Source organism: Heliangelus exortis, chromosome 13 (assembly GCF_036169615.1).
Source record: "Heliangelus exortis chromosome 13, bHelExo1.hap1, whole genome shotgun sequence".
Classification (NCBI taxonomy): Eukaryota; Metazoa; Chordata; class Aves; order Apodiformes; family Trochilidae; genus Heliangelus; species Heliangelus exortis.
Window position 1 is genome coordinate 17,342,586 of NC_092434.1, and position 26,260 is coordinate 17,368,845.

Consider the following 26,260-nt stretch of genomic DNA (forward strand, 5'->3'; position numbering starts at 1 on the left):
TACCCCTGCCCTCAGCCTGCCCAGCTTCCTCTGCAGCAGCTTCCAACCCTCCAGCAGATCAACACCTCCCCCCCAGACCACCCCAAATCCCCCCAGATCCCCTCCAGTTTGGTGTTACCTGAATTTCCCACAGATCGACTCAACCCCCTCATCCCCGTCACCCATGAGCTCCCGGCCCTGCTGTCACCTCAGTGCTCAGCCTTGGTGCCACACACAAACCTCAACCCCTCACCATTGCCTTTAATTACCTCATCAGTTAATTAACAGACCCCCAGAGGTCACTTCTGCCAGGGCAGACCCTTGAGGTAGTAGACCCAGGAGACTCCCCCGCCCCTCCCCGGGCAGGAGGCCACCATCTTGCTGGTGACAGGGGCCTCGCTGCCCTCAAAGGAGATGGAGATTGAGGTGGTTTTCTTGGGCTTCATGGTCTCGGGGGCTTTGATGGTGAAGGACGGGTGGTCCACCGTGAACTGGAAAGCCGTGGGCTGCAGGAAGACGTTCTTGAAGGGGATGGTGGTGGAGCTGCCAGCCCTGATGGAGAAGGGGCCCTGGGGCTTGGGCGGGAGGGCGAGGCCAAAGAGGGGGATGCTGAACTCCACGCCGAGCGGGGAGCAGAGCTGCAGCGTGGCCCTGGTTTCACCCAGCTGGCAGGGCTCGTAGGTCACCTCCAGGCTCACCTCAGAGCCCCCCAGGCTGGCGGGGGCCACGCTGAGGGTTTTTTCTGTCTGGAAGTCAGTGGAGTTGATCTGCAGAGGGGAGAGAAGAGGCGATGGAGGTGGTGGGAGGGGTAGTGGGGTCACAAAAGCAATGCCAGCACCTCAAGAAGATAGCAGCAGCCCCCTGACATTCCACTGCCCGGGGTCCCTACCCCTTGCTTGTCACTGTGCCTGTCCCACCCACACCATACACCTGGGGAGTGTCAATAAGAGGTGTCCAAGCAGGGACAACCAAACCCCCAGAGACCTCACTGCCAGAGCTGGGCTCTAACGTGGAAGTCCAGGCACCAGAGGACCCACAGGAGCATCTCAAGAAGGGCAGCAGAGCAGAAGCCACCCCAGACTGAAGACACACTGAATAAGGAGCACATGGGTCCAGGTTATGAGCAGGTGGGAAGGTGTCACCCTTGAAAAGCAGCCCCAGATAGAGTTCATGTAGGGCACCATCCTTCTGAGAACTCCCAACTGTGACTGGGGACAGATGCAGTATTGGTGGGGAGACCCTCAGGCTCAGAGGGTCACCCTGGCTTGGCCAAGCCAAGCTAGAAGAGCAGGATTCCCCCATGGGGAAGGCTGAGCTGCCTCCCCAGACCCTCTGGAGTCACCTGGAGGATGTAATCAGTCTTCTGCCTGGCATAATTCATTATTTGGGTGGTGATGGTCTGACTGGAGCCCAGGGTGGTGCAGAAGTGGAGGGGTTTCTCTGGCCTGCTCTCACTGGCTTTCAGGTGCAGCTCATAGTATAAAGAGCCCAAGTCACTGCTCTGGAGCACCAGGCGCCCCGTGCTCTCACCCATCTTCAAGGGGTGGTACTCAAAAACAAGATCAGCCTGGGAGGAACAAAAGGAAAAAGCCACTGGGTCAGGCAGAGGCAGGGAAGGCAGGACCCAGGCCAGGGAAAAGGGTCTGTGGTGTGCTCGTGCAGTACTGAAAAGCAGCTCAGAACCATCCCCCATGCTTCAGCCCCTTCCTCTCTGGGTCACAGCCTGGCTGCAGGTGTGGGACAGTTCAGCTGGGGGCTTGTCCCCAACAGCTGAGAGCCCTCTGTCACTCTCCTACAAGCTCCCTACCCTAAAACAACCCTGTACTCCCCCAGGGACACACCATCTCCTAGCAACCCAGGCTGGAAACACCCTGCTGGGGGGGTCAGGCATGCCCTGAAGCCACCCCAGACTGAAGACACACTGAATAAGGAGCACATGGCTCCAGGTTATGAGCAGGTGGGAAGGTGTCACCCTTGGAAAGCAGCCCCAGATAGAGCACCATCCTTCTGAGAACTCCCAGAAAGGCTGCAGGGAGAGGACAGGACACTGGATGAACTCTGCTCCTACCTCTGACTTGGCAGGAACAGTGAAGTGAGAGGGAACGTTGACATCAGGCACTTTGCAATCGATGGCAAATGTCACAGGGAAAGGCAGAGGGTTGTCCACCTTGACAGTGGAAGAGGCTCTCTGCCTAACAGCAGTGGTCATTTCAACAGTGCTGATGGGTCCTGAAGATGTGACCTTGAAAGTCACCATGTAGAACAAGTACTCCCTGGTCACCTCGTTGAGGAAGGTCACCTGGATCAGAGACAAAGGGAAAGCCCTGCTGATTCTGGACACAGCAGCCCAAGGAGCCCCCCAGCTCAGCCCCCCACTTCCCAGAATGGCTGTAAGCAGCCACTGAGGGAGACTGCAGGACTGGAGAAAGATACTGGAGATACTGGTGGTCTCTCCTCTTCAGAGTCTCCCAATCCTAACCCTAACCATCCCATTGCTTCCAGCTCCTCCAAGTCTTGACCCACCTGTGCTGAGCAACCCCCAGAGGGACCTTCCCAGGGAGATGAGATGGAGGGGTGTGGAGAGGTGTTTGCTGCTCTGCCTCCACCCAGGAAACCCCCAGTGGGCAGGCAGGGGTGTGGAAACAGCCATGAAGCTTCTCAGTGAGCCAGCAGCTCCCTAAAGGACCCCACAGCCACACTTACTGATGCATGGTAGAGTTCTTCCTTGTAGGAGAGGAAGGTGAGCTCGTAGTTCTTCTTGGCAGAGCCTGGCACATCCATGTATTCCAGCCCCTGCAGCACAGAGCTCCTGTCCAGGTTCTCTGGTTTGAGGATGTCCACTATCACGAGGAACCTGTGAGAAGGGTGCAGTGGAGGTCAACAGGAGGAACTCCCACAGACACCCACGGGGCAGGGGTACAATGCAGCCCCCATCCTCCTGGGGCAGAGGGACCCAGCTCTCATCCAGCTTGGAGGAAAAGCCTCTGGGATGAGTCTGCACAGACAGGAGATGGGATCCCAGACATCTCTGGGAGTGAAAAGCCTGTGGGAAGGGAGTGCCAAGGCAGTGGGAAGCCCTTCCTTGCCCTGCTGCAAGGATTGCTGATGGGATGAGACTTCCAGGGCTGGGCTCACCTCTGTGGTCTGTTCAGCCAATTGGAAACAGGGATGAGCTCCGTGTGGGAGGTCCTGCATGGAACCTCCCTGATGATGGTCCCTGAGCACTTGGGTGATTCAGCAGTGCCTTGCAGGAGGTAGTACAGCCCTGTCCCATCTGGCAGTGGGAAGAAGATGGATCCCTAGAAGACAAGGAGCGTGTCAGTGAGCTCTCATGCTCACTGTCTGGAGCAGGCACTGGCTCTTGAGAACATCTGTCTCATGTCTCAGGCTGTCACTTAAGCAGCTTGGAGCAGGTCCAATTGGCAGAGCTGTGACCTGAAGAGCTGGAGATGACAACACTGTCCCCACTTGGGCTGGCAGAGCCACAGGACCCAGAGGCAGAACCTCCATGGTATCTCCTCTGCCTCCAGAACAGCTGAGAACTGCAGGATGCTTCATGCAGGGCTCTGTGTGCAAGAGATGCTGCCCACAGGAGACAGGCTGGGAGGGTTGGGATTGTCCAGCCTGGAGAAAGCTCTGGGGAGACCTTTCAGCACCTTCCAGTTCCTGAAGGGGCTACAGGAAAGCTGAGGAGGGACATTGGACAAGGGTCTGGAAGAAACTCCTCACTGTGAGCATGGGAAGCCCCTGGCCCAGGTTGCCCATGGAAGTTGTGGCTGCCCCATCCCTGGAAGTGTTCAAATCCAGGCTGGATGGGGCTTGGAGCAGCCTGGGCTGGTGGGAGGTGTCCCTGCCCATGCAGGGGGTTGGGATTTAAGGTCCCTTCCGACCCAAACCAGTCTGTGAATCCATATAAAACCCTACAGAACACAGAGCTGCTCTGCACCCTGGAGATTGAGCCCAGAACTCTCTGGCTCCCACTCTGGCCTAAATTCTGGCCTGGTGTAAGATCAACAGGAGAGGGACAAAGGGCAGGTGCCTGACACCCACCTCCAGCACCCCAGGGCTGAACTGACCCCCATGGTCTGAGAGCTTTTCTCTGGTCTGTCTCAAAAATGGGAAGAGAGGGGACGTGGCAGATGGACCCTTTCCAAAGCTCCTGCTTTGCTGAAGGTGATGTCAAGAGACATCTCTGGGTTGTTTCCCTCCTGACTCATGGCTCAGGGGGACACTGAGGGGCAGCTTCAGCCCTCTTGTTTCTGCCCAAGCAGCCCAGCAGGGCAGTGCTGGCACAAGTTGTGTCCAGGGCTCAGGGAGGAGGAGGGATGAGTCTGGGGGTCTCTGAGCCCCTCTTTGGGGTTCAGGCAGGAACTGGGAGCTGCCCACACCAAGTTCAATTTCCTGGACCTTCAGACAAGCTGATCTTTTATGTGAGCTGCTCCAGGAAGTTTAGTGCTCAGTCCAGACTCCTCACCTTCCTCCCTTCCCTCATACCTGGCCACTTGCCACCAAGACCCTTCCAACTCAGGATCACGGGATGATTTCAGTTCAGAGGGGACCTCTGGGGGTCATTTCATCCACCCCCTGCCCAAAAGCTGAGGGAGCTCTGAGGGTCATGCTGGGAGGGCCAAGCCTGCTGGCACAGCTCACCTACCTGGTGCTTCTTCTCAAAGCTCATGGTGAGGGGTTTGTAAGTGATCTTGTAGGGTTTGTTTTGTTGACTGGCCTCTAGGTGGAAAACTGCAGGGCCCTTCCAGTGCTCCCCCTCGATGAGAGGCTGCAGGGTCCAGGCCTCATTGCTCGGGTTGGAGAGGAGGATGATCTGGCTGTGCTCCCCACGCACGTCACACGTGAAGTTCAGAGTCTGCAAGAGAGGAGCAGAGGCTGCTCAGACATCCCCAGGACTCCTTCCCACTCAGACATCCCCAGGACTCCTTCCCACTCAGCCTCTGATGAGCTCTGTGCACAGGGAGCAGCTTTTCCTCATCATGTGCACGATTTCTATTTGAGCCACAGCTGCAGGTGGGAGTCAAGGTGTGGGTTCTTAGGGAATCACAGAATCATAGGGTTGGAAGGGACCTCTGGAGCTCATCCAGTCCAACCCCCCTGCCCCAGCAGGGTCACCCAGGGCAGGACACACAGAACACATCCAGGGGGGTTGGAAAGGCTCCAGAGAAGGAGACTCCACAACCTCTCTGGGCAGCCTGGGCCAGGGCTCCCTCACCCTCACCCTCCAGAAGTTTCTCCTCATGCTGAGCTGGAACTTCCTATGTTCCAGTTTCCACCCATCCCCCCTTGTCCTGTTCCTGGCACCCCAGAACAGAGATCAGCACTTCAGAACTCATCAGTAAATCCCACCCAGCACAGGTGCAAACCATCAGGGGCTGGAATTTTTCACAAGATGTTCCAGGGCAGGGCCATCCCTTCCCTTTCCCTCTAGCATGGGCCTCACCTGATCCTCCTTTTCCCAGCTCTCTGGGATACCCAGGGCAGGAGTGACCCAATGCAACACCCAGCTCCTCCAGCCCCTGCCCTGCCAGAGATGTGTTGGATTTGATGATCTCAGAGGCCTTTTCCAACCTTGATGGTTCTGTGATTCTAAAGTGCAACCGGTGGGGTGAGGGGAGGCCATTCCATTCCACCCATCCCCCCTTGTCCTGTTCCTGGGCACCCCAGAACAGAGATCAGCACTTCAGAACTCATCAATAAATCCCACCCAGCACAGGTGCAAACCATCAGGGGCTGGAATTTTTCACAAGATATTCCAGGGCAGGGCCATCCCTTCCCTTTCCCTGCAGTATGGTCCAAACCTGAGCCTCCTTTTCCCAGCTCTCTGGGATACCCAGGGCAGGAGCGACCCAATGCAACACCCAGCTCCTCCAGCCCCTGCCCTGCCAGAGATGTGTTGGATTTGATGATCTCAGAGGCCTTTTCCAACCTTGATGGTTCTGTGATTCTAAAGTGCAACCGGTGGGGTGAGGGGAGGCCATTCCATTCCCCCCATCCCCCCTTGTCCTGTTCCTGGCACCCCAGAATAGAGATCAGGACTTCAGAACTCATCAATAAATCCCACCCAGCACAGGTGCAAACCATCAGGGGCTGGAATTTTTCACAAGATGTTCCAGGGCAGGGCCAGCTCTTCCCTTTCCCTGCAGTATGGTCCAAACCTGAGCCTCCTTTTCCCAGCTCTCTGGGATACCCAGGGCAGGAGTGACCCAATGCAACACCCAGCTCCTCCAGCCCCTGCCCTGCCAGAGATGTGTTGGATTTGATGATCTTAGGGGCCTTTTCCAACATTGATGGTTCTGTGATTCTAAAGTGCAACCGGTGGGGTGAGGGGAGGCCATTCCATTCCACCCATCCCCCCTTGTCCTGTTCCTGGCATCCCAGAACAGAGATCAGCACTTCAGAACTCATCAATAAATCCCACCCAGCACAGGTGCAAACCATTAGGGGCTGGAATTTTTCACAAGATATTCCAGGGCAGGGCCATCCCTTCCCTTTCCCTGCAGTATGGTCCAAACCTGAGCCTCCTTTTCCCAGCTCTCTGGGATACCCAGGGCAGGAGCGACCCAATGCAACACCCAGCTCCTCCAGCCCCTGCCCTGCCAGAGATGTGTTGGATTTGATGATCTCAGAGGCCTTTTCCAACATTGATGGTTCTGTGATTCTAAAGTGCAACCGGTGGGGTGAGGGGAGGCCCCATCCTGCCCCGGGTACCTCCTTGCTCAGAGGGCTCTCCATGCAGCACCCTGCCAGCGTCAGGCGCAGCGGCTCGCTGCCCGGGATGAAGCACTGCAGCCCCTCGTACTGGATGGTCTGGCTCAGCTTGGAGGGGTGGAAGGTGACAAGGAAGGGGACATCCATCCCTGGGGAGATGTAACCCTTTGTGGGGCTGATGGAGAAATCCGGCTTGAAGTTCTCAATGTCCCATTTGAACCTGGCCAAGGAAAGGAGAAGGACGGGGAGGATCAGCAGCTGGGAGGCTCCAAACACAGGGTGCTGCTCCTCAGCTTCTTGGGGGCTTCCCCACCAGATCCCAGGCAGGATGCTGAGCCAGCTGGCAAGAAGGCTTCAGGGTGAGCAGGACTCACCCACCTGTAGCCAAGTCTTTGGGTGTAACCCTTGTGAACTTCATAGAACCACAGAATGGGTTGGAAGGGACCTTAAAGCTCACCCAGTCCCAACCCCCTGCATGGGCAGGGACACCTCCCACCAGCCCAGGTTGCTCCAAGCCCCATCCAACCTGGACTTGGACACTGCCAGGGATGGGGCAGCCACAGCTTCCATGGGCAGCCTGGGCCAGGGGCTCAGCACCCTCAAATTAAAGAATTTCTTCCCCATGTCCAACCTCAATCTCCCCTGTCCAAGTTTTAACCCATTATCCCTTGTCCTCTCCCTACACCCCTGTGTCCAAAGCCCTCCCCCAACTTCCAGGACTTGACTGCACTACTCTCCAGCAGGATGAAAAAGCAGGGTGGAACTATCTGGATCAGTTCCAACTCCACCCAAGCTTCCTCCAAGCCCCTCAGACAGGACAAAATTCCCCATTACCTGACTCCTATGTCTCCTGTGTTCTGCAGGAGGACTCGCTGGCAGGTGTAGCTGTGCTGCACCACTGCTCCAAAGCTGAGGTGTTCCTGGTCCAAGCTGAGCTGGATGCCCTGGCAGGAGCCCCTCACCATGAAGAGGGAGTGCACCAGCCCTTTGTACTGCAGCACCACCTCCTCAGTGAAGGGGGGGATGCGGCACTTTGGGGAGAAGGTCACCTCCACTCTGCAGCTGTCCCCTTTGGGCTTCAGGCTCAGGTTGCTGGTGGGGTTCAAGCTGAGAACCTGCACAAAGAAAGCAGCAGAGAGTGCTTCACCCAGCAGCTTGTCCTGGTCTGGGCCAGGATAAAGGGGATTTTCTGTCTTGGACTTTTGCTTTCAGCTCAGTCTCTTGTAAGCAGCTGCACTGCTGAAATTAACAGCAAGTTTCTCAGGCAGTGGCTGCTCCTGGGACTGATAACTCCATGGTTATAGTTACAGCCAGAGCCTGGTGTGCAGAGCCAGGGACACTGCTCAGCTCTGAGGAACATTTTGCCCTCCAGAAGGAAGAAAGAGGCCCCACCTGCAGCCTCCTTTGGGGAGGAACAGACAAGAGAGATGCCAGAACTGACCAAACAGAGGATTCCATCCCATACACCTCATCCTCAGGATAAAGTTGAGGCATCACAAGGGTCAAACCCCTTCCTGCTTCCCCTTCTTCCCCTCTCCCTGTTCCCTTCAGCATCCTGGGAGGATTCTGTCTGTTCCTCTGCCTCTGCTCCTGATCCATTCCAGCCTGGATCTGTGTGTTCCTGCCTCCAGCTCCCAACTGCTGCTGACCCCAGGATTCCAGCCTGGACTTTCCCAGGGCTGCCCTGCAGCCTCAGTGGGGATGTGAGAGTTATTGGGGGAAAGGGGGGAGGAACCTGGGATCAATTTCCCTGTATATTTGTACAGATTTAGTAATTTTTCCTATTTATCATTCCTGTCCCATTAAAGCTGTACAGTTTAGTGTCCAACCCATCAGTCTCTCTCCCTTATTCTCTCTCCTTTTTATCAGGGAGGGGAATTAATAGGGAGCATCTGGCATTTGGTTTAGTTGCTGGACCAGTGTTAAACCCTGACACAGCTGAGCTGGGGCTCCTCCATCACTGGAGAGTCTTCTGTTTCCTTCTCTGTCCCCATCACCATTGCCCCAAACCCATCGATTCCTTGGTGTGCATCCCTAGGGATCAAAGGTGTTCTCCTGGGATGTATCCACCTGGCTGTGCCAAGGCTGGACTCCATCTTCCAAAGGGATTTCAGGTGAGCTCCAAGAGATCGTGGCCTGTCAAGATTTCCTTTCCATACCTATGGCCAGCTCCAACAGGAGGGAGGAGTTGTGCTCCTGCTCACTTCCAGCTCTGAGGGTTCTCCTGACACCTGAGGCATCCATCTGCTGGCAGAGCATCCCCAGCAGGAAGGAGAACAGGATCCAGGGAGGACAGGACAGCCAACATTTGTTATCACCTCCCTCCCAGAGCAGCTGTGCAGAGCAGGAAGGGCCCTTACCCCCTCTTCCTGCAGCTCAGGCAGGGTGCTCATGAGGCTGAGGTGGAAGGTGAGAGGGGCAGCGCTGCGGTTGGCGATGGTGACGAATTTCCTGACGGTCTGACCGATGGAAATGGCTCCCAGCTTCACAACCTTCCCCGGGGGCTCCACAACATCAACCTGAGGTGGAGGAGGGAAGGGGAAGGGGAAAAGAGGGGAGGGAAGGGGAGGGAAGGGGAGGGAAGGGGAGGGAAGGGGAGGGAAGGGGAGGGAAGGGGAGGGGAGGGAAGGGGAGGGAAGGGAAGGGAAGGGAAGGGAAGGGAAGGGAAGGGAAGGGAAGGGAAGGGAAGGGAAGGGAAGGGAAGGGAAGGGAAGGGAAGGGAAGGGAAGGGAAGGGAAGGGAAGGGAAGGGAAGGGAAGGGGAGGGGAGGGGAGGGGAGGGGAGGGGAGGGGAGGGGAGGGAAGGGAAGGGGAGGGAAGGGGAGGGAAGGGGAGGGAAGGGGAGGGAAGGGGAGGGAAGGGGAGGGAAGGGGAGGGAAGGGGAGGGAAGGGGAGGGAAGGGGAGGGAAGGGGAGGGAAGGGGAGGGAAGGGGAGGGAAGGGGAGGGAAGGGGAGGGAAGGGGAAGAGAAGAGAAAAGAAGAGAAGAGAAGAGAAGAGAAGAGAAGAGAAGAGAAGAGAAGAGAAGAGAAGAGAAGACAAGACAAGACAAGACAAGACAAGACAAGACAAGACAAGAAGAAAGAAAGAAGAAAAGAGAAGAGAAGAAAGAAAGAGAAGAAAAGAGAAGAAAAGAGAAGAAAAGAGAAGAAAAGAGAAGAAAAGAGAAGAAAAGAGAAGAAAAGAGAAGAAAAGAGAAGAAAAGAGAAGAAAAGAGAAGAGAAGAGAAGAGAAGAGAAGAGGAGAGAAGAGAAGAGAAGAAAAGAGAAGAGAAGAGAAGAGAAGAGAAGAGAAGAGAAGAGAAGAGAAGAGAAGAGAAGAGAAGAGAAGAAAGAAGAGAAGAGAAGAAAAAACAAAAAAAAATAAGAAAAGGAAAGAGAAGAGAAGAGAAGAGAAGAGAAAAGAAGAGAAGAGAAGAGAAGAGAAGAGAAGAGAAGAGAAGAGAAGAGAAGAGAAGAGAAGAGAAGAGAAGAAAAGAGAAGAAAGAAGAGAAGAGAAGAAAAAACAAAAAAAAATAAGAAAAGGAAAGAGAAGAGAAGAGAAGAGAAGAGAAAAGAAGAGAAGAGAAGAGAAGAGAAGAGAAGAGAAGAGAAGAGAAGAGAAGAGAAGAGAAGAGAAGAGAAGAGAAGAGAAGAGAAGAGAAGAGAAAAGAGAATAGAAAACAAAAGGTTTTCTGCCATGAAAATCAAAACATGGCAGGCTGGGGAAGAGCTGAGGAAACTCAGAAAGCCAGCAGAGGGTTCCTGCCCCCTGCAGGATTAGGACTTGGGTCCCATCTCACCTTCATTTCCGTGCCTCTTCCTCGGACCTCAACAGTCTCCTTGCACAGGTTGTTGATTTCAAAAGGGATCAGCTCCCTGTAAGCTCCAACCTCAGTGGGGCAGAAAGTGATGGGCACCTCCACTGCCCCTCCTGGACCCAGGACATAGCCTGTGAAATCCACCTCCAGGTACGTGGTGTTGGTGAACAAGCAGCTCAAACTGGCAAAAAAAAAAACCATAGCAAAGAGGAGCAGAGGTGTCACGAGCCTGTGTGTGCTCAGACATCACCATCAGGGCTACTTTAGCCCCCTTCCTGCCTCCTTTCCCTTCAGGTTCTCACCCACAGGGATCAGGAGGATGTGGAATGTGCCAAGGAAGGGTGGGAAGAGTGGGGAAAACCCACCTGACATCCTTGTCTGCCTTGTTGGTGATGACAAGGGTCTGCTGGGCAGGGGGCATCCCAGCACTGTGGATGAAGCAGGCTCCAAAGTTGAGTTTGGTGGTGGAGAAGTGGACAGTGGGCACCACCACGGTGGCCAGGAACACGCAGGTGAACGTGGGCCCCTTGCTGATCTGGTGGCAAAAAAAAAAACCAAAACAGATGGGAATCACAACCACAAGCACCAGACGTGGCTGAGGAACAAGAATCATAGAATCACAGAATGGGCTGGGCTGGAAGGGACCTCAGAGCTCATCAAGTCCAACCCTTGCTCCACTCCCCCCGTGGTTCCCAGCCCATGGCACTGAGTGCCACATCCAGGCTCTTTTGAAATATCTCCAGGGATGGAGAATCCACCCCTTCCCTGGGCAGCCCATTCCAATGCCTCATCACCCTCTCTGCAAAGAATTTATTCCTAATATCCAACCTAAACCTCCCCTGGCAGAGCTGAAGCTCTGCCAGGGGAGGTTTAGGTTGGATATTAGGAATAAATTCTTAATCCCAAGCCCTCTTGTCTTGCTGAGAGCTGCCTGGGAAAAGAGCCCAACCCCCCCCTGGCTCCAACCTCCTTTCAGGGAGTTGGAGAGAGTGATGAGGTCTCCCCTGAGCCTCCTCTTCTCCAGCCTCAACACCCCCAGCTCCCTCAGCCCTTCCTCACAGGACTTGTGCTGGATCCCTTCCCAGCCTCCTTGCTCTTCTCTGGACCTGCTCCAGCACCTCAAGCTCCTTCCTGAGCTCAGGGGCCCAGAACTGGACACAGGACTCAAGCTGTGGCCTCCCCAGGGCTGAGCACAGGGGCAGAATCCCTTCCCTGGACCTGCTGGCCACGCTGTTCCTGAGCCAGCCCAGGATGCCATTGGCCTTCTTGGCCACCTGGGCACACTGCTGCCTCCTCTTCAGCTTCCTGGCAATCCAGACTCCCAGCTCCCTTTCTGCCACTCTGTGCCCAGCCTGGAGCTCCCCATGGGGTTGTTGTGGCCAAAGTGCAGGACCCGGCACTTGGAATGTTGAACCTCATCCCCTTGGGATCAGCCCAACTCTCCAGTCTGTCCAGGTCCCTCTGCAGAGCCCCAGGATGGGGACAGCTGGCTGCAGCAACAGTGAGGAAAAGCAAGTGCCAAAGGATCCCAGAATGGGAATAAAATGTGGAAGGCTTGGTCTGAAGGAGAAAGGTTTTTTGGGGTCACATCTCTGCTTTCTGCAGCCATGTGCTGGCCAGACCTTTCTGAGCCTGGCAGGAGGGGCCTGGCAAGGAGCAACAGCTCCATCTCTGTGCACATCTGGGGTCACTTTCCCAAAAGAGGGGCAGAGAGGGCCTGGGTGTTATGTCCTGCCACAGAAGTGCTTCCCAAAGTGACAAAAATACTTCTGAAAACCTCTAAGAGCCAGCATATACCAAGAGCCAGTTTTCTGGAGCTGCCAGGCCCTTCATTTCAGCAGCAGGAGCCTCTTCACCTCCTTCAGGCTCAGAGCAGGGGGAGCTCAGGCTGCAGCACAGGGCAGGGAAGGTTCCATGTTATCCCCTGGTGCCTCACCTGCAGTGTCAGCTCCACACCTTTCAAAGAACACATCTTCTCAGGGTGAAAAGTCAGCTGGGTCTCCACCTCCCCCTCTGCCTCCACCACCCCTGTCCGAGGGGTGACAGCCAGGGTCTGCTTACAGGCTGGGGGGCCACTCAGCTCCCACAGGAAGGTGAAGCTGACCTTGCCCTTGTTGCAGATGCTGAAGGTGAGCTTGATGTTCTCATTTTGCTGCACCTGTGGGGAGAAGGCAGTGAACCAGAGGTTGGAGAACTCCCAGTGCTCCTTCCCAATGCATTCCTGAGTCTTCCCAGCCAGGTGCTGACAGATCCATCTCAGAACTTTCCTCCTTGTACCAAGGTGGCCAAGGCTCAGTCCTGCAGAGCTTTGTGGGGGGCAAACTGCTCACAGAAGCAGAGCTGCTCACCTCCTTGAAATCAATGACATTGATCTGCTGGGCACTGAGCTCGGTGACACAACTGTCCCTGTCCTCACACCTGACACACACGTTCATGCTGTAGCCAGTGGCCTTGATGTTCAAGGAGAGGGGCTGGGTCTTCCTCTTGACATTGCACTTGAGGTTGAAGACCACCTCTCCTTCCAGTGTTGGTGTGAAGCTGATTGTCAGGGGAAACCTGGAGAGAGAAGAGCCACAGGAACTGCTGCAGGAGGGGCTCTGATTGGGACAAACCAACATTCAGCATCTTTTAAGCCACAGCAAAGCTGCCTGGAGCTTGATGATCCCAGAGGTCTTTTCCAGCCTCAATGATTCTCTGATTCTGTAAAGAATTCTTACACCCAGGCAAACTATGAGTGGGATCCAGGGTGGATCAGCAGAGGAGGAGCTGGTGATCTTTTACACTGCCTGAACCTGTGATCAGGTCTGAGCTTGAGCCATGGCTGCAGACTGCAAGGAAAGAGCATCCATTTTCTGACATGTGGTCCTGCAAAACCCAACCTGCAACTTCCCTGTGGTGGCTGCAGTGCTGCTGGGGGGCTGTGATGCTCTTTTTTGCACAGACTGCACTGTTCCCTAAAGGAACCCCTGGAAGAGAGGAGAACTTGCACACTTAGGGCCTCCAATTCTTTTGCCATCAAAACCAGCAGATCCAAAGCCTGAATTTCTCCAGGAAGAAGGCTTAAAAGACAGGGAAAACCCCAGAAACCTGCAGTTTCCTGGTGTCACCTTGGGAAGGAATGAAACAAGGCAGATGTGTGCTGCTGCTGAGAGTCCCCTGGTGACAGGGGAGGGGAGGAAGCCTCAAGAACAAAAGGCCAGTGCACATGGGAGAGGGAATCTGTGAGCTCTGTTACCTTGAAAGAGGAGCAATGGAGCCTTCCATGGGCTCTATTTTGAGGGAGGAGTTGCATCCCTCAGAGAAGAGAGAGTTTTCTCTGAAAGCAAAGCTGAAGGCTTCCTTCTCACTGTTGATTAAGTAGATTGTCTGGTGCACCTCGTGCCCTGGGGAGAGGACAAAGCAGCTGCTGGTAACCTTTTGCTTCTCTGGCCACTGGGCTACCACTAGCCACTGCACTCCTGGAGTGGCTGGCCAAGCCCAGCAGAGCTCTGCCACCATGGAAATCTGCTTCTGAGCCCCAGAATCCTGTGAATTACCCCCAAATCCCTGCTTGGAAGCATCCCCACCCACAAACCACATTCCTGACTTGTTTTCCTCCCTCTCTCTCCTCTCCCAGCTTGCCAGGAGCTGGGTTATCTGCTCACAGCTTTGATTTCCAGCTTCTTTGCTGGAACAATGGGAGTGCTGGGCCACTGGAGCAGCTCCCAGCTGAAGATGTCACCAGAGTGCTCACCAATTAAAAGCATCTGGAAGTTGAGGTGGGACCTGTCCAGATTGACAAGGGGGTCGCTGGCAGTGCCCACCAAGAGGAAAGGGAGAGCAATGTTCTGCTCAGGGATTGCAAAGGTCCAGAAGGATTCTGTGATGTCCAGGTGCCGAGGGATGAAGTCAAACTTCATCTGTGGGAGGAAGAGGTAAAAGAGGGGTCGTTGCTGCTCTTGGCAAGGTAAGAGGAGGGTGGAGCAGACAGTACCACCAAGAAACCCCAGAAACCTCCAGCTGACCTTGCTGGGAGCTCAGAGATGGCTGCTGCACCACTGATAACCCAACAGCATGGAGTGTGGGGTACAGGGGGAGAGCTGGTTCATCTGCCAGCTCAGTTACACTGCCCAGAGGCTGCTTCCTGACCTTGGCAAGCTCACAGGGAGCTGGGATGCCCAGGAAACTGGGCTGGTGAAGGGACTGGAGCACAGATCCTGTGAGGAGAGGCTGAGGGAGCTGGGGGTGTTGAGGCTGGAGAAGAGGAGGCTCAGGGGAGACCTCATCACTCTCTCCAACTCCCTGAAAGGAGGCTGGAGCCAGGGGGGGGTTGGGCTCTTTTCCCAGGCAACTCTCAGCAAGACAAGAGGGCTTGGGATTAAGAATTTATTCCTAATATCCAACCTAAACCTCCCCTGGCAGAGCTTCAGCTCTGCCAGGGGAGGTTTAGGTTGGATATTAGGAAAGAATTCTTTGCAGAGAGAGTGATCAGGCATTGGAATGGGCTGCCCAGGGAAGGGGTGGATTCTCCATCCCTGGAGATATTTCAAAAGAGCCTGGATGTGGCACTCAGTGCCATGGGCTGGGAACCACGGGGGGAGTGGAGCAAGGGTTGGACTTGATGAGCTCTGAGGTCCCTTCCAACCCAGCCCATTCCATGATTCTATTCTGTGAAATGGAGACACAGCTGGTGACAAACTGGCACACACGTGTGTACTGGATTTACCTTCTCCTTTTCCTGCACTCACCTCTGCTTTTCCCCCTGGCTGGAGTTGGCCCCTGTCTGTGAGGCAGAAGAAAGCCACGTGGTCTGGTGGGGCTTCAGGGTCCAGGCAAGTCCACTGGAAGGAGTACATGGAACTGGTTGGGTTCATGATCATGAAGGTCCTAGGGACACAAAGCAAACAGGACTGCTAAGGTGGTGCTGGGACATTGTCCTGCAGCAGCCACCAGGCACTGCCAGTCCTGGACACCATCTGGAAGGAGTTACTTGGCACAGGATAACAACACCAGGAGCACAAACATTTCACCTGCTTCCTAAGGGTCCTTCTTGTGAGCTGGGTGGCCACAAAAAGGCTACAGCCAAACTCTTGCATGGTAAAATGGTTAAGAAAGTGGCCAAATCAAGTACTGTAAGACTCCTTTGGAAGATGGTACTCCCTGCACCTGTGTCTGAGTGGTATTTCAAAGAACCAAGAATGCTGCTCTTCAAGGGGACAACATTTGTATTGGCCACAAAGCCCAGGCTAGGTGGATTTGGGCCTTCCAGACTGACCCACACCTTCTTGAAGAAAGGGACAAAGAGAAGAGAAAACCTGGGCAGTTGGTCTTCAGTGACCAGCTCATTCCAGCCTGGAACAAGTTGGTGGCAAAGTGATGGTTCAGATGTGCCATGGGGCTTGGTCAAGTAGCTGGAGAGGCCTCTGGTTAACAGAGGTGGGAGGAGGAGGAGGAGGAGGAGGAGAAGGAGGATGAGGAGGAGGATGAGGAGGAGGATGAGGAGGAGGATGAGGAGGAGGATGAGGAGGAGGATGAGGAGGAGGATGAGGAGGAGGATGAGGAGGAGGATGAGGAGGAGGATGAGGAGGAGGATGAGGAGGAGGATGAGGAGGATGAGGAGGAGGAGGAGGAGGAGGAGCAGGAGGAGCAGGAGGAGCAGGAGGAGCAGGAGGAGCAGGAGGAGCAGGAGGAGCAGGAGGAGCAGGAGGAGCAGGAGCAGGAGCAGGAGCAGGAGCAGGAGCAGGAGCAGGAGCAGGAGCAGGAGCAGGAGCAGGAGCAGGAGCAGGAGCAGGAGCAGGAGCAGGAGCAGGAGCAGGAGCAGGAGGAGGAGAAGCCATGGTGACACCCACCTCTGGTTCCTGCCACCCACTCCCACTGCTGCAAACTCCACCACTCGTGTGCTGAGATCAAACGTTGCCCCCTTTGGTCCCCTCAGCTCTGGGTCACGTCTCTGGGCAGTGATGTAGTCAGAGTCTTCCAGCTCAAAGTGACAATGTGACATCAGGCTTCTCCCCTTCACAGCCACCTCTGGGCTCCTCTCATTTGGCTGCAGGTTGGGAATACTGGGGAGGGACAGAACACCTATGAGCAAGGATAATATTTCCAGCCAAGCAACTCCTTGTGCAGCACCACAGTGTTTGCATCCTGCTGGGACAGGGGGGTTGGACTGGATCATCCCTTAAGGGCCCTTCCAACCCCTGCCATGCTGTGGTTCTGTGATCCTCTGTCTCTGCAAGCACTGAGCAGCACATGAAACAGAAGGCAGAGGAGGTGAAACAGCAGAAATATGAACAGTTCATGTGTGCAGAGAGCAACCCCAGCACCCAGGTTCCTGTGTAGATAAGGCCATGCTGGTCTAGGAACCATGCTGGATCCTTATTCCTTTTCCATGCTGGAGAGCAGTGTAGGTGAAAGAGACCTGGGGGTCCTGGTAGACAAGAAGATGCCCATGAGCCAGCAATGTGCCCTTGTGGCCAAGAAGGCCAATGGCATCCTGGGGTGCATTAGAAAGGGGGTGGTTAGTAGGTCAAGAGAGGTTCTCCTCCCCCTCTATTCTGCATTGGTGAGGCCACACCTGGAGTATTGTGTCCAGTTCTGGGCCCCTCAGTTCAAGAAGGACAGGGAAGTGCTTGGAAGAGTCCAGCACAGAGCTACTGAGATGATTAAGGGAGTGGAACATCTCCCTTATGAGGAAAGGCTGAGGGAGCTGGGTCTCTTTAGTTTGGAGAAAAGGAGACTGAGGGGTGACCTCATCAATGTTTTCAAATATGTAAGGGGTGAGTGTCAGGGAGATGGAGTTAGGCTTTTCTCAGTGGTGACCAGTGATAGGACAAGGGGTAATGGGTGTAAATTGGAGCATAGGAGGTTCAAGTTGAATATCAGAAAACATTTTTTTACTGTAAGGGTGACAGAGCCCTGGAACAGGCTGCCCAGGGGGGTTGTGGAGTCTCCTTCACTGGAGACATTCAAAACCCCCCTGGACACGTTCCTAGGGGATGTACTCTAGGGGGCCCTGCTCTGGCAGGGGGGGTTGGACTAGATGATCTTTCCAGGTCCCTTCCAACCCCTAGGATTCTATGATTCTATGATAAGGAAGCACAGCCAGGGACTGGCCAGCCCCTCAACAGCCTTTCTGCCTCCCTCAATCCAGATTTTGCAACCCTTCAGGAGCTTAATATTTCATACAATGTCTCTTCCCAGTGTCTCCATCCCAAGGGCAGATGATCCTTTTCCTTTTATCCTGCATGTTGGATGTTTCTGCTGCCTCCACGGGTGTTGCTGCTCCCAGGTCTGCACTCCCACCCCCCCCAGAGCTCTCACTGGGACCACCCAGGTGAAATTTTCCTACCTGCAGAGCATGGAGCTCTCAAAATCCCCCACACAGACTGGAGAGAACTTCATCTGGAAGAGCTGCTCCTGGCCAGCAGGGATGGTGCCACTGCAGGGCTCCACAGAGAACACTGGGGTGGCACTGATGGTGTTGAGAGAAGTCCTCAGGGAGGGAGGATCATTCCCTGGAGGATCCAGCTGGCTGGAACCACGGCTGCAGGGGAGCCTCACAGTGGCACCAGAAGAGGAGGAGAGGAAATCCCCTGTGGGAAGGCAGAGGGTGAGCAGGACAGCTTTGTTCAAGAAGTTTCCCTGCCCACACCTCAGCCCACAGGGGAGGGAATTAAGCACATTCTGAGACTTAAGGAATTAAGCACATTCAGAGAGCCAAGGACTTCAGGTGAGGTTTCCCACCTGGACCATCAGGCATGTGCTGGGAAACACCAGTGCTGCAGCTCTCCTCCCTCCTGCTTCTCAGGAGACCCCTTGGTCCCCCTCCTCCTGTTTCCCTGGGATCTACACTGCTCACCAGGAGACACAACCACACCACAGGGTGTGGGTCCTGGCAGGGAACACTCTGTGCCCAAGGCAGGAGGGGGAATTTTGGGCAGTGACTGCACCATCAACATTCCCAGGCTCAGGGACTTCTCCAAGAGGTGTCCTGGTGTCCCCCCCTTCCCACCTGGCTCTGCCTTGGGCCATGCTCAGCTCCTGCACGAGTGTCAGGAGGGTCTCCAAGGCAGAGAGGGGGCAAAGAGAAAGTCTCCAGGTACAGCTGGGAAGATGCTGATGGAAGTGGAGGATGAAAAAGCAACTCGTGTTTTTTTGGGAACTGGCACAGTCTGATCCCCAAGCCCTCAGCTATCAAGTGAAACACCTCAGACACCCCAGCCTTACCATCCAGAGCAGGTGGGAGCTGCTCCCCAGTACAGTTCACTGCCTTTTCATCCTTCACAGCCTCTCTCCAAGTGTATTCCAGGGCCACATTCCCTGTATTGGACAGCTTGAAACTGAAAGGCAAGGAGAAGGCAGAAAAATTCCAATAAATACAAAGCAAGTAGAGAAGCAACACTGCAGGGCAGGGTCCTGGCAGCCTTTTCTTTATGCTGAGCAGTGTTTTTTTCTCATGACAACTCTGCCATGTCTAGATCATTGCCCTGGGCTGCCCCAAGACAAAGTATTTCCAAGTTTGGAAGTGAAAGAAGAAAGGGCAGACATTAAGGAGACTTAATCCAAGGGGCTTATTCTGGTTTGGTGTCTCTGTTTGCCAGGAGTTTGACTGCAAAATTCATTCTTGAGCAGCTGAGGAGATGCCTGAGAGCAGAACCATGGCTGCAGGGAGGCACAGAACTGGCACAGCACAGCTGGGCAGGGTGGCAACCACCATCTCCTGCCTGGCTTTGTGTGCAGATGTGTGGGCCCCAGCATTGCTTTGGAAAAGAAAAAACAATAAACAATTTGTTTGAAGGGATTAAGAACAGTTGAGGCTCAAGATAAAGCCCTAGAAGGGAGCTGGGTCTGTTCAGATCTCCACAGGGTGAGCTCCAGGCCCTGGGATGTGCCAGGAATATGTGTGGAAGCTGGAAGCTCAGACCCAGCAGGGAGCAGCACCCCCTCCAAAGCTGATCAGGAGAGGTTTATTAAACCTCTGAAACCAGGAGAGGTTTATTAAGTGGCCAAGTGTCACCTTTGCTGGCACAGGACCACGAGTAGAAGGACAAGCACTGGAGAGCAGAAGGTGGCTCTGGGGAAGCTGATACTGGGTGAGCCCTGGGCAAAGGCAGCTCCCAACACCCACCTGGATCTCCTTGTCTGGAAGAGCAAGGTTGGTTTGAACTGAATTGAGTCCATGTCCAGCTTGAACTCAGCATAGTCAACAACAGCACTGAGGAGAAGCTCCACATCCCAGCTGCTCTGCCCCAGGATGGTGTGAGCTGGTTCTGGGTCTGTCTTGATCACCTTCAAAAAGGAGAGGGAAAAAAATCACTGAGCAGAGCCCAGAAAGCCAGACTGAGCAGTGAGCCTTTTGGCCTTCAAAATCAGCCCCATAGAAGGGCCAGGAAGAACCATTCCCATTTATTTTCCTGGAAAGATGAGGAAATGTGACCTTTCCAATAGAGTATTTGTTTCTCCCTCCTGCTCAAAGCAACCACCACTGCAATGCACCCCTGGGGATTATTGCTGGGTACCAGTCCTTGTGGTTCAGTCCTGGGGAGGATCCAATCCCTTTCCTGGTCCCCTGTAAATCCAGCAGCCCTCTAATTTAGGATTAAGTTCTCCTGGATGGAGAACCCCAGGAAGGAGCAAACTTAGAAAGCACAATTTCCTTCTTGTCTTGGGAGCAAGTGCTTTCCAGATGTCACACCTGGGGCAGCAGCCACACCTGTGGGGTCTGGGAATGAGCATGTTGGGATGGGAATGAACTCACTAGGAAAATCCCTGAGTGATGCTGCTTTGATTGGGAAGAAGTTTGGTTTACAAGCCTTACAATGGTTCAGAAGCTGGGGAAGAACTGTCACCAAGTTAAAGAGCTTGGCAATAATGACAGTAAAAGTAAAATTTTCTGGAGATGACACTTCCCCAGGCTCCTGCATGACCTGGGCTGTCATTAATGAGACTCCCACCTGACACAGATCACAACCCAAGTCTCTGGTATTGCTCTAGAGAGAGTTCAGAGCTCACCTACCCTGTGCTGCTGGGGCACAGAGCACACCTGGAAGAGCACAAGTGTTGCTCTGCACTTCAGAACAGGAGACAGTGCAGTGGATTTCACTCCTGGTTGGTGAAAAGGCACTGACTGAACCAGCTGAAGAGATTTTAACACCACAAAACACCTTTACCACAAAATGTCACCCTCCCCATCAACACAAGCTGCAACCCTTTGGTTTGCAGCACAGCCCCATAGCTTGCACAGGGCTAAACATCTCCTGGCAAATCATATTTCCCCATCTTGTGTGAGTGTAGCAGGGAACTGTGCAACCACCTCTTCCATAATGCACTCCTGGTTCAGTTCCTGGCTGGATTCCCCCTCTGCTGGGTCCAGTTCTGGAGTCCCCAAGAGCAGAAGGACACAAAGCTCCTGGAAGGTGTCCAGAGCAGAGCCACTGAAATGCTCAGAGGGCTGAGCAGCTCCCTGGGAAGCCAGGCTGAGGGATTGGGGTTGTTCAGCCTGGAGAAGAGGAGGCTCCCAGGTGAGCTCAGAGCAACCTTCCAATATCTGAAGGGGCTCCAAGAAAGCTGGGGGAGGGCTTTGGACACGGGGGGGTGGGGAGAGGACAAGGGAAATGGGTTAAAACTTGGAGAGAAAGGGGAGATTGAGGTTGGACATGAGGGTGGGCTTTTTCAGAGGCTTCCCACTACCAGGTATGTGAAGTTTTAATGCAATACATTACATTCCCCCTCCCTCAAAATAATATCAAGCTGAGCATATCTTCTTTTTTTTTAATCTTCTGATCAGAGCCTGTCAGTGTTTGGTTTCATCATAGAGAGATCTGGGAAGAGGTCAGAGATAATTTTGCCTGCAAGAAAGCTGGGGGAGGGCTTTTCACACAGGAGTATAGTGAGAGGACAAGGGAAATGGGTTAAAACCTAGAGAGGGGAGATTGAGGTTGGACATGAGGAAGAAATTCTTTAATTTGAGGGTGCTGAGCCCCTGGCCCAGGCTGCCCATGGAAGCTGTGGCTGCCCCATCCCTGGCAGTGTCCAAATCCAGGTTGGATGGGGCTTGGAGCAACCTGGGCTGGTGGGAGGTGTCCCTGCCCATGCAGGGGGTTGGGACTGGATGAGCTTTAAGGTCCCTTCCAACCCAAACCAGTCTGTGACTCTAAGATTAAATGTCAGGGGGAAGCAGGAGCTGCTCAACCAGCAGGGATGGTGTCCCTGCTGCCATCAGCAGTGCTTTCTGTAGAAGCTCTGACAGCTTTTGTCCTTCTTACCTTCTTCTTGACAGGCCACAGGGCTGCTGGGTCCTTGGTGGCATCCACCCAGGTGACAGTGTGCAGGCGGTCGTCCCAGTTGGTGACCTGGTCTGGTGGCAGGGTGAAGGTGATCCAAGCCACCTGACACTTCACAGGGTGCTTTTTGAAGGCAACTGCAACGTCTGATTTCAAGGTCACTGTGATGTCCTTTGCACAGCCAGCATGGAGGTGTCCCACCTAGGAGAACCAGAGAGCCCAGACTGAACTGGAAAGCCTGGTGAGGACAGAAGGGACAGGAAAGGGGTTGGTGTGCTGAGCAGCCATGCCAGGGAGCTGCAGCTTCATCTGAGGTCTGACAAAGAGCTACAAACACCCCCACCCACCACACAGAGGCTTTGCTGTGGCACTGAGAGCCCTGCCCAGCAAAGCCAGGGATTCCAGCTCCTATGTGGCACTGGGATGGGCTCACAGCAGGATGTGGTGACACCTTGGAACCAGCTGGGCAGCAGGGAGAGACAGAGCTGTCCCAGCTCACCTGGGGGGAGAAGTGAAAGGGGGCTTCTGCCAACCACTGAAACCTCATGGCCTCCTCCCTGCTGTGATTGGTGATGGTGAAGGTCACCGTGTAGGGGGTCCCGATGTGGCAGTCTCCAAACTGGATGTGATCCACTCTGGCAGCTGTCAAGAGCAAGAGCAAGGGATCTCAGTGTGTGATGAGCTCCATCTGCCCCCTCAAATGCCCAGACACACTTCTGGAAGGGGGAGGATGGAAAACTGCATCTCCAGGGGGAGGAAGGCTTGGAGCAAGGAAGGGCATTGGACACCTGGAGCTGCAGTTTTCCATCCTCCCCCTTCCAGAGACACAGCCCTGGCACATCCCTAAACTCGTGGCTCAGAGATCATCAGCTCCCCAGCCCTGCTTATAGAGAGGATCCAGATGATCATATCTGTATGATCATATAGATGATCATATGCATGGTCTTCAGAGCACACTGTGGGCTGACAGATCTCCTTTTACAGACCCTCAGCTGCAAGCTGGGATCTCTAACCCTTCCCTTGCAATCTTCCCTCATGTTCCCAAGTGTGGCTGCTCTGCAAAGGCAACAGGACCTCTCTGGTAAGTTGGGGCCAGACCTGCCCTGGCACAGGGTGAGCAGAAATATCTATTTTCCCATTTCTATTTCAATCTTGGCAGTGTCTCCTCTCTTAGCCTCACCTATATCTTCCTCCAGATTGTCCTCAGTGTCCTCTTCCTTGCTGTCTGCCACGAGTCCATGGATGTTATCAAGGGTGAAGTCATCCTTGTAGCCTTCACCCACCAGCTGGATGTTGGTCTCATCATAGGGGTTGTCCAGCACTGACAAACGGATCCTCCCTTCCACACGTTGGGCCAGGGTGGGTTTGAAAAGCACATCAAACTCTGCCAGTTCCTTGTGGTGCAGAACCAGGGAAGCTGTGTGGGGTTTCCTCCCTGCACAGCAATGGAAGTCAGAGACAAAAAAGACAGCTGTATAGAGAGGAGAGATTTCCATGGGGTCTAAGAGGAGGAAGAGGTTGAAACTCAGCTGTCACTAAGCACAGGTTCTCCCACCTGTGGTTCCAGACCCTCTGCCTCTGCTCACAAGGCTGACACCAGCAGATTTAACTCATGAATGAGATCTCCCACCTGACACAGATCACAACCCAAGTCTCTGGTATTGCTCTAGAGAGAGTTCAGAGCTCACCAACCCTGTGCTGCTGGGGCACAGAGCACACCTGGAAGAGCACAAGTGTTGCTCTCCACTTCAGAACAGGGGACAGTGCAGTGGATTTCACTCCTGGTTGGTGAAAAGGCACTGACTGAACCAGCAGAAGAGATTTTTTAACACCATAAAACACCTTTACCACAAAATGTGACCCTCCCCATCAACACAGCCTGCAACCCTTTGGCTTGCAGCACAGCCCCATAGCTTGCACAGGGCTAAACATCTCCTGGCATTTTGCTTTGACTTCATTGCTTAAGCACCTTGAGCTCAGGGAAAGACCCAGTTCTCCCTCCTGCCATACTCACTGCCAGCTTTTTTTGGCTGCTGTGGCCTCAAGGGCTCCCTTCCTTTGGGCTGTTAACTCCTCACATGCAGCAAAGACTTCAGATGATCCCTTTAGGTGATGATAGTTCCCTCCCAACTCAACCCACCATGGCCAAAGCAGGAAAACTTCTTAAAATTTGCTAGGAGGAAACCCTGCAGAGTCCACACGCAAACCCAGGGGTACAGAGAGCACCAGGAACCCCCCAAAAACCCCAAACAAACAGTACCCAATATCTGGCTCCTGCTTGGCCAAGCCCAAAGCAGAGCACACATTTTCCCACATGTCCTGGTTAAGGAATTTACCTCCTCCAGCAAGGTCCTTCTTCCTGCCCACAGCTTGGTAGATGCAGTGTGTGGTGGGCCTGGCTTTCAAGAAGAAAACTCCCCCTTCATCCAACAGATCTATTATTAACTGAGAAAAGGGAAGAGAGAGCATGACCACTGTGCTGGAACCCCACACTCCTCCCTGCTTCAAACACAGCTCTCAGCACAAGGTTTAAGTAAAATCAGACAGAAAAAAAACGTATTGTAATTAAAATTTAACCAAGCACGACAGGACATACTAAAAGTAATGAGCAGAATGTAATTAAACTGCAACTGAGCTTAATTAAAATGTAGTAATATGTGATCCTGGCATAAGTGGGACACCACACACACCACATGAGAACCACAACGTCAGGGGAGAGACAGGGGAAAAACACCCAACCAACTTTCTTGAGTTGTGTTGAACTGAAGAGGACAGACAGGTCAGAAAATCACATTTCCAAGAGGAACATCCCTCTGGAAAGCAGCAGCCAGTGGTTTCCTTCAGAAGAATTGCTGAGACCAGTTCCTAAGTCTACCACGTTTATTGGGAGCTTTCCTCCACTGGGACAAGAGCAGGTGATGGATCCCCCAAGCAAGGCCTCACCTGGACAGGTATGATGCCAGGATTCTGAAGGACCAGAGGAAGTTTTTCTGAATAACCCAGCAAGAGCTTCTTGAAGAGGAGCAGGGGATTCCCTCTCTTACTGCGAAGGACAGGGCGCAGCACTGTCACCTGAGGCAGGTTCCCATCTCCACTGATCTCAAAGGTCAGGATTTGTGCTCCAGTGGCTGCAGAGCTGCAGGAGAGGCAGAGGAGGAACAATTCTGGCTGCTGTAACCCATTCCCCACTTGCCAAGGAACTCAGTGAGTGCCACCAACTGCATCTTCCTTGGCTCGTGCTCCCGTACCCCAGGACACTGCTCCCCTCCTCACCCCTCTCCTCCCTCTAAGCCCAGGGCTGTTCCCAAGAGGAATCTGCTCTGAAGGGACAGAGGTTTAAGCACAGCAGTTAAAAACAATTTCACTCCATTGAATCCTGCAATAGAGCAGGTAAATAAGGAGGCAACAGATGAGATGTCACTGCAGGCAAATGCAGGGCCTGCAGTGACAGGGGACAACAGATGCTGGAAACACAAGCACAGCATGAAAACACAACTCAAGCACTAAGGGAGCAGGAAATAAATAAATAACCCCATCAGTAAAGATTATTTTCAAGGATACTAAACCAGGCCTTGCTTATTAGGGCAGAAAGCTGATTTATCTTGTCCCAGCTTGGTGACTAAAGGATTGGGGAAGAGCAGATCCAAGCCCAGCACAAGCACAGGTCCCAGGAACTGGGCTCCTGTTTTATAAGGGCTCCAATCACTCCTTAACATAAAATATCTTAATATACTCCAGGTAATCACGTGGGATCATCTCATTTTAACATAAACAAGGAGGAAATAATGCATGCTGACTTCCTGGCATGAAAATCACCTCATCTAATCCTTTGTCCTTGGAAAGCCTCAGCTCAGCTGTTGCACATCTCCATTTCTTTCCAGTTCAATGAACTTCCTAACTCCACTGTCCTCATAGTTACTCCTATAGGCTAAACTATCACTTATTTTTACTCCTCTGCTACCTCCTGTAGTTCCTGCTTCCTGTGTTACCTAATGATCAGTTCTCTGCTTAGCTTATCAAAAGAGTGAAAGTTACAAGGAGATCCACATCTTCCCAGAGGAGAAGCATCTCTCAGAAAGGGCCCCTTCCTCAGGATTTCCCAGGGTGAGTTACCTTGCCTGGATATCAAGGGAAGCCTCAAAAGTGCACTGGTAGTTCTGCATTGCTTGTGGAGTGAAGGTGACAGTAGCAAAGACGTGGGAGTGGCTGGGAACACACATCCTCAGGGGATCCACCTCAAAAACCTCGCTCAGGCGGCTGATGGGCTGGGAGGAACCCCCAGAGCAGAGTCAGGAGAGAGCAGAAATCACAGAATCACAGAAAGTGTGGGGTTGGAAGGGACCCGGAAAGATTCTGGAGTCCAACCCCCCCCTGGCAGAGCAGGGTCACCTCCAGCAGTCACACAGACACCTCCAGGGGGGCTTTGAGACTCCACAACCCCTCTGGGCAGCCTGGGCCAGGGCTCCCTCACCCTCACCCTGGAAAAGTTTTTCCTTATATTTCT

The 26,260-nt window shown here is 53.7% G+C and overlaps 1 protein-coding gene across 1 annotated transcript in view; it reads right to left on the bottom strand.

Annotated features, from left to right (window-relative positions):
• Positions 1–220: 220 nt before the first annotated feature.
• Positions 221–26,260, bottom strand: part of HYDIN (HYDIN axonemal central pair apparatus protein) — a 164,802-nt gene continuing 138,762 nt past the window's right edge. Inside the window, exons 60-85 of the mRNA XM_071757067.1 lie at positions 25,870–26,021; positions 24,700–24,892; positions 24,093–24,201; positions 22,937–23,191; positions 22,256–22,398; positions 21,739–21,957; positions 19,602–19,762; positions 18,701–18,813; positions 17,823–18,066; positions 16,324–16,536; positions 15,223–15,361; positions 14,229–14,394; positions 13,731–13,878; positions 12,844–13,051; positions 12,432–12,653; positions 10,861–11,030; positions 10,478–10,676; positions 9,060–9,218; positions 7,534–7,814; positions 6,700–6,919; positions 4,634–4,843; positions 3,115–3,278; positions 2,683–2,833; positions 2,048–2,278; positions 1,322–1,546; positions 221–746 (exon numbers count right to left, since the gene is read on the bottom strand). Of these exons, the coding sequence (XP_071613168.1) occupies positions 279–746; positions 1,322–1,546; positions 2,048–2,278; positions 2,683–2,833; positions 3,115–3,278; positions 4,634–4,843; positions 6,700–6,919; positions 7,534–7,814; positions 9,060–9,218; positions 10,478–10,676; positions 10,861–11,030; positions 12,432–12,653; positions 12,844–13,051; positions 13,731–13,878; positions 14,229–14,394; positions 15,223–15,361; positions 16,324–16,536; positions 17,823–18,066; positions 18,701–18,813; positions 19,602–19,762; positions 21,739–21,957; positions 22,256–22,398; positions 22,937–23,191; positions 24,093–24,201; positions 24,700–24,892; positions 25,870–26,021 (5,163 nt within the window). The 3' untranslated portion in view covers positions 221–278. The remainder of the gene's footprint in view (positions 747–1,321; positions 1,547–2,047; positions 2,279–2,682; positions 2,834–3,114; positions 3,279–4,633; positions 4,844–6,699; positions 6,920–7,533; positions 7,815–9,059; positions 9,219–10,477; positions 10,677–10,860; positions 11,031–12,431; positions 12,654–12,843; positions 13,052–13,730; positions 13,879–14,228; positions 14,395–15,222; positions 15,362–16,323; positions 16,537–17,822; positions 18,067–18,700; positions 18,814–19,601; positions 19,763–21,738; positions 21,958–22,255; positions 22,399–22,936; positions 23,192–24,092; positions 24,202–24,699; positions 24,893–25,869; positions 26,022–26,260) is intronic.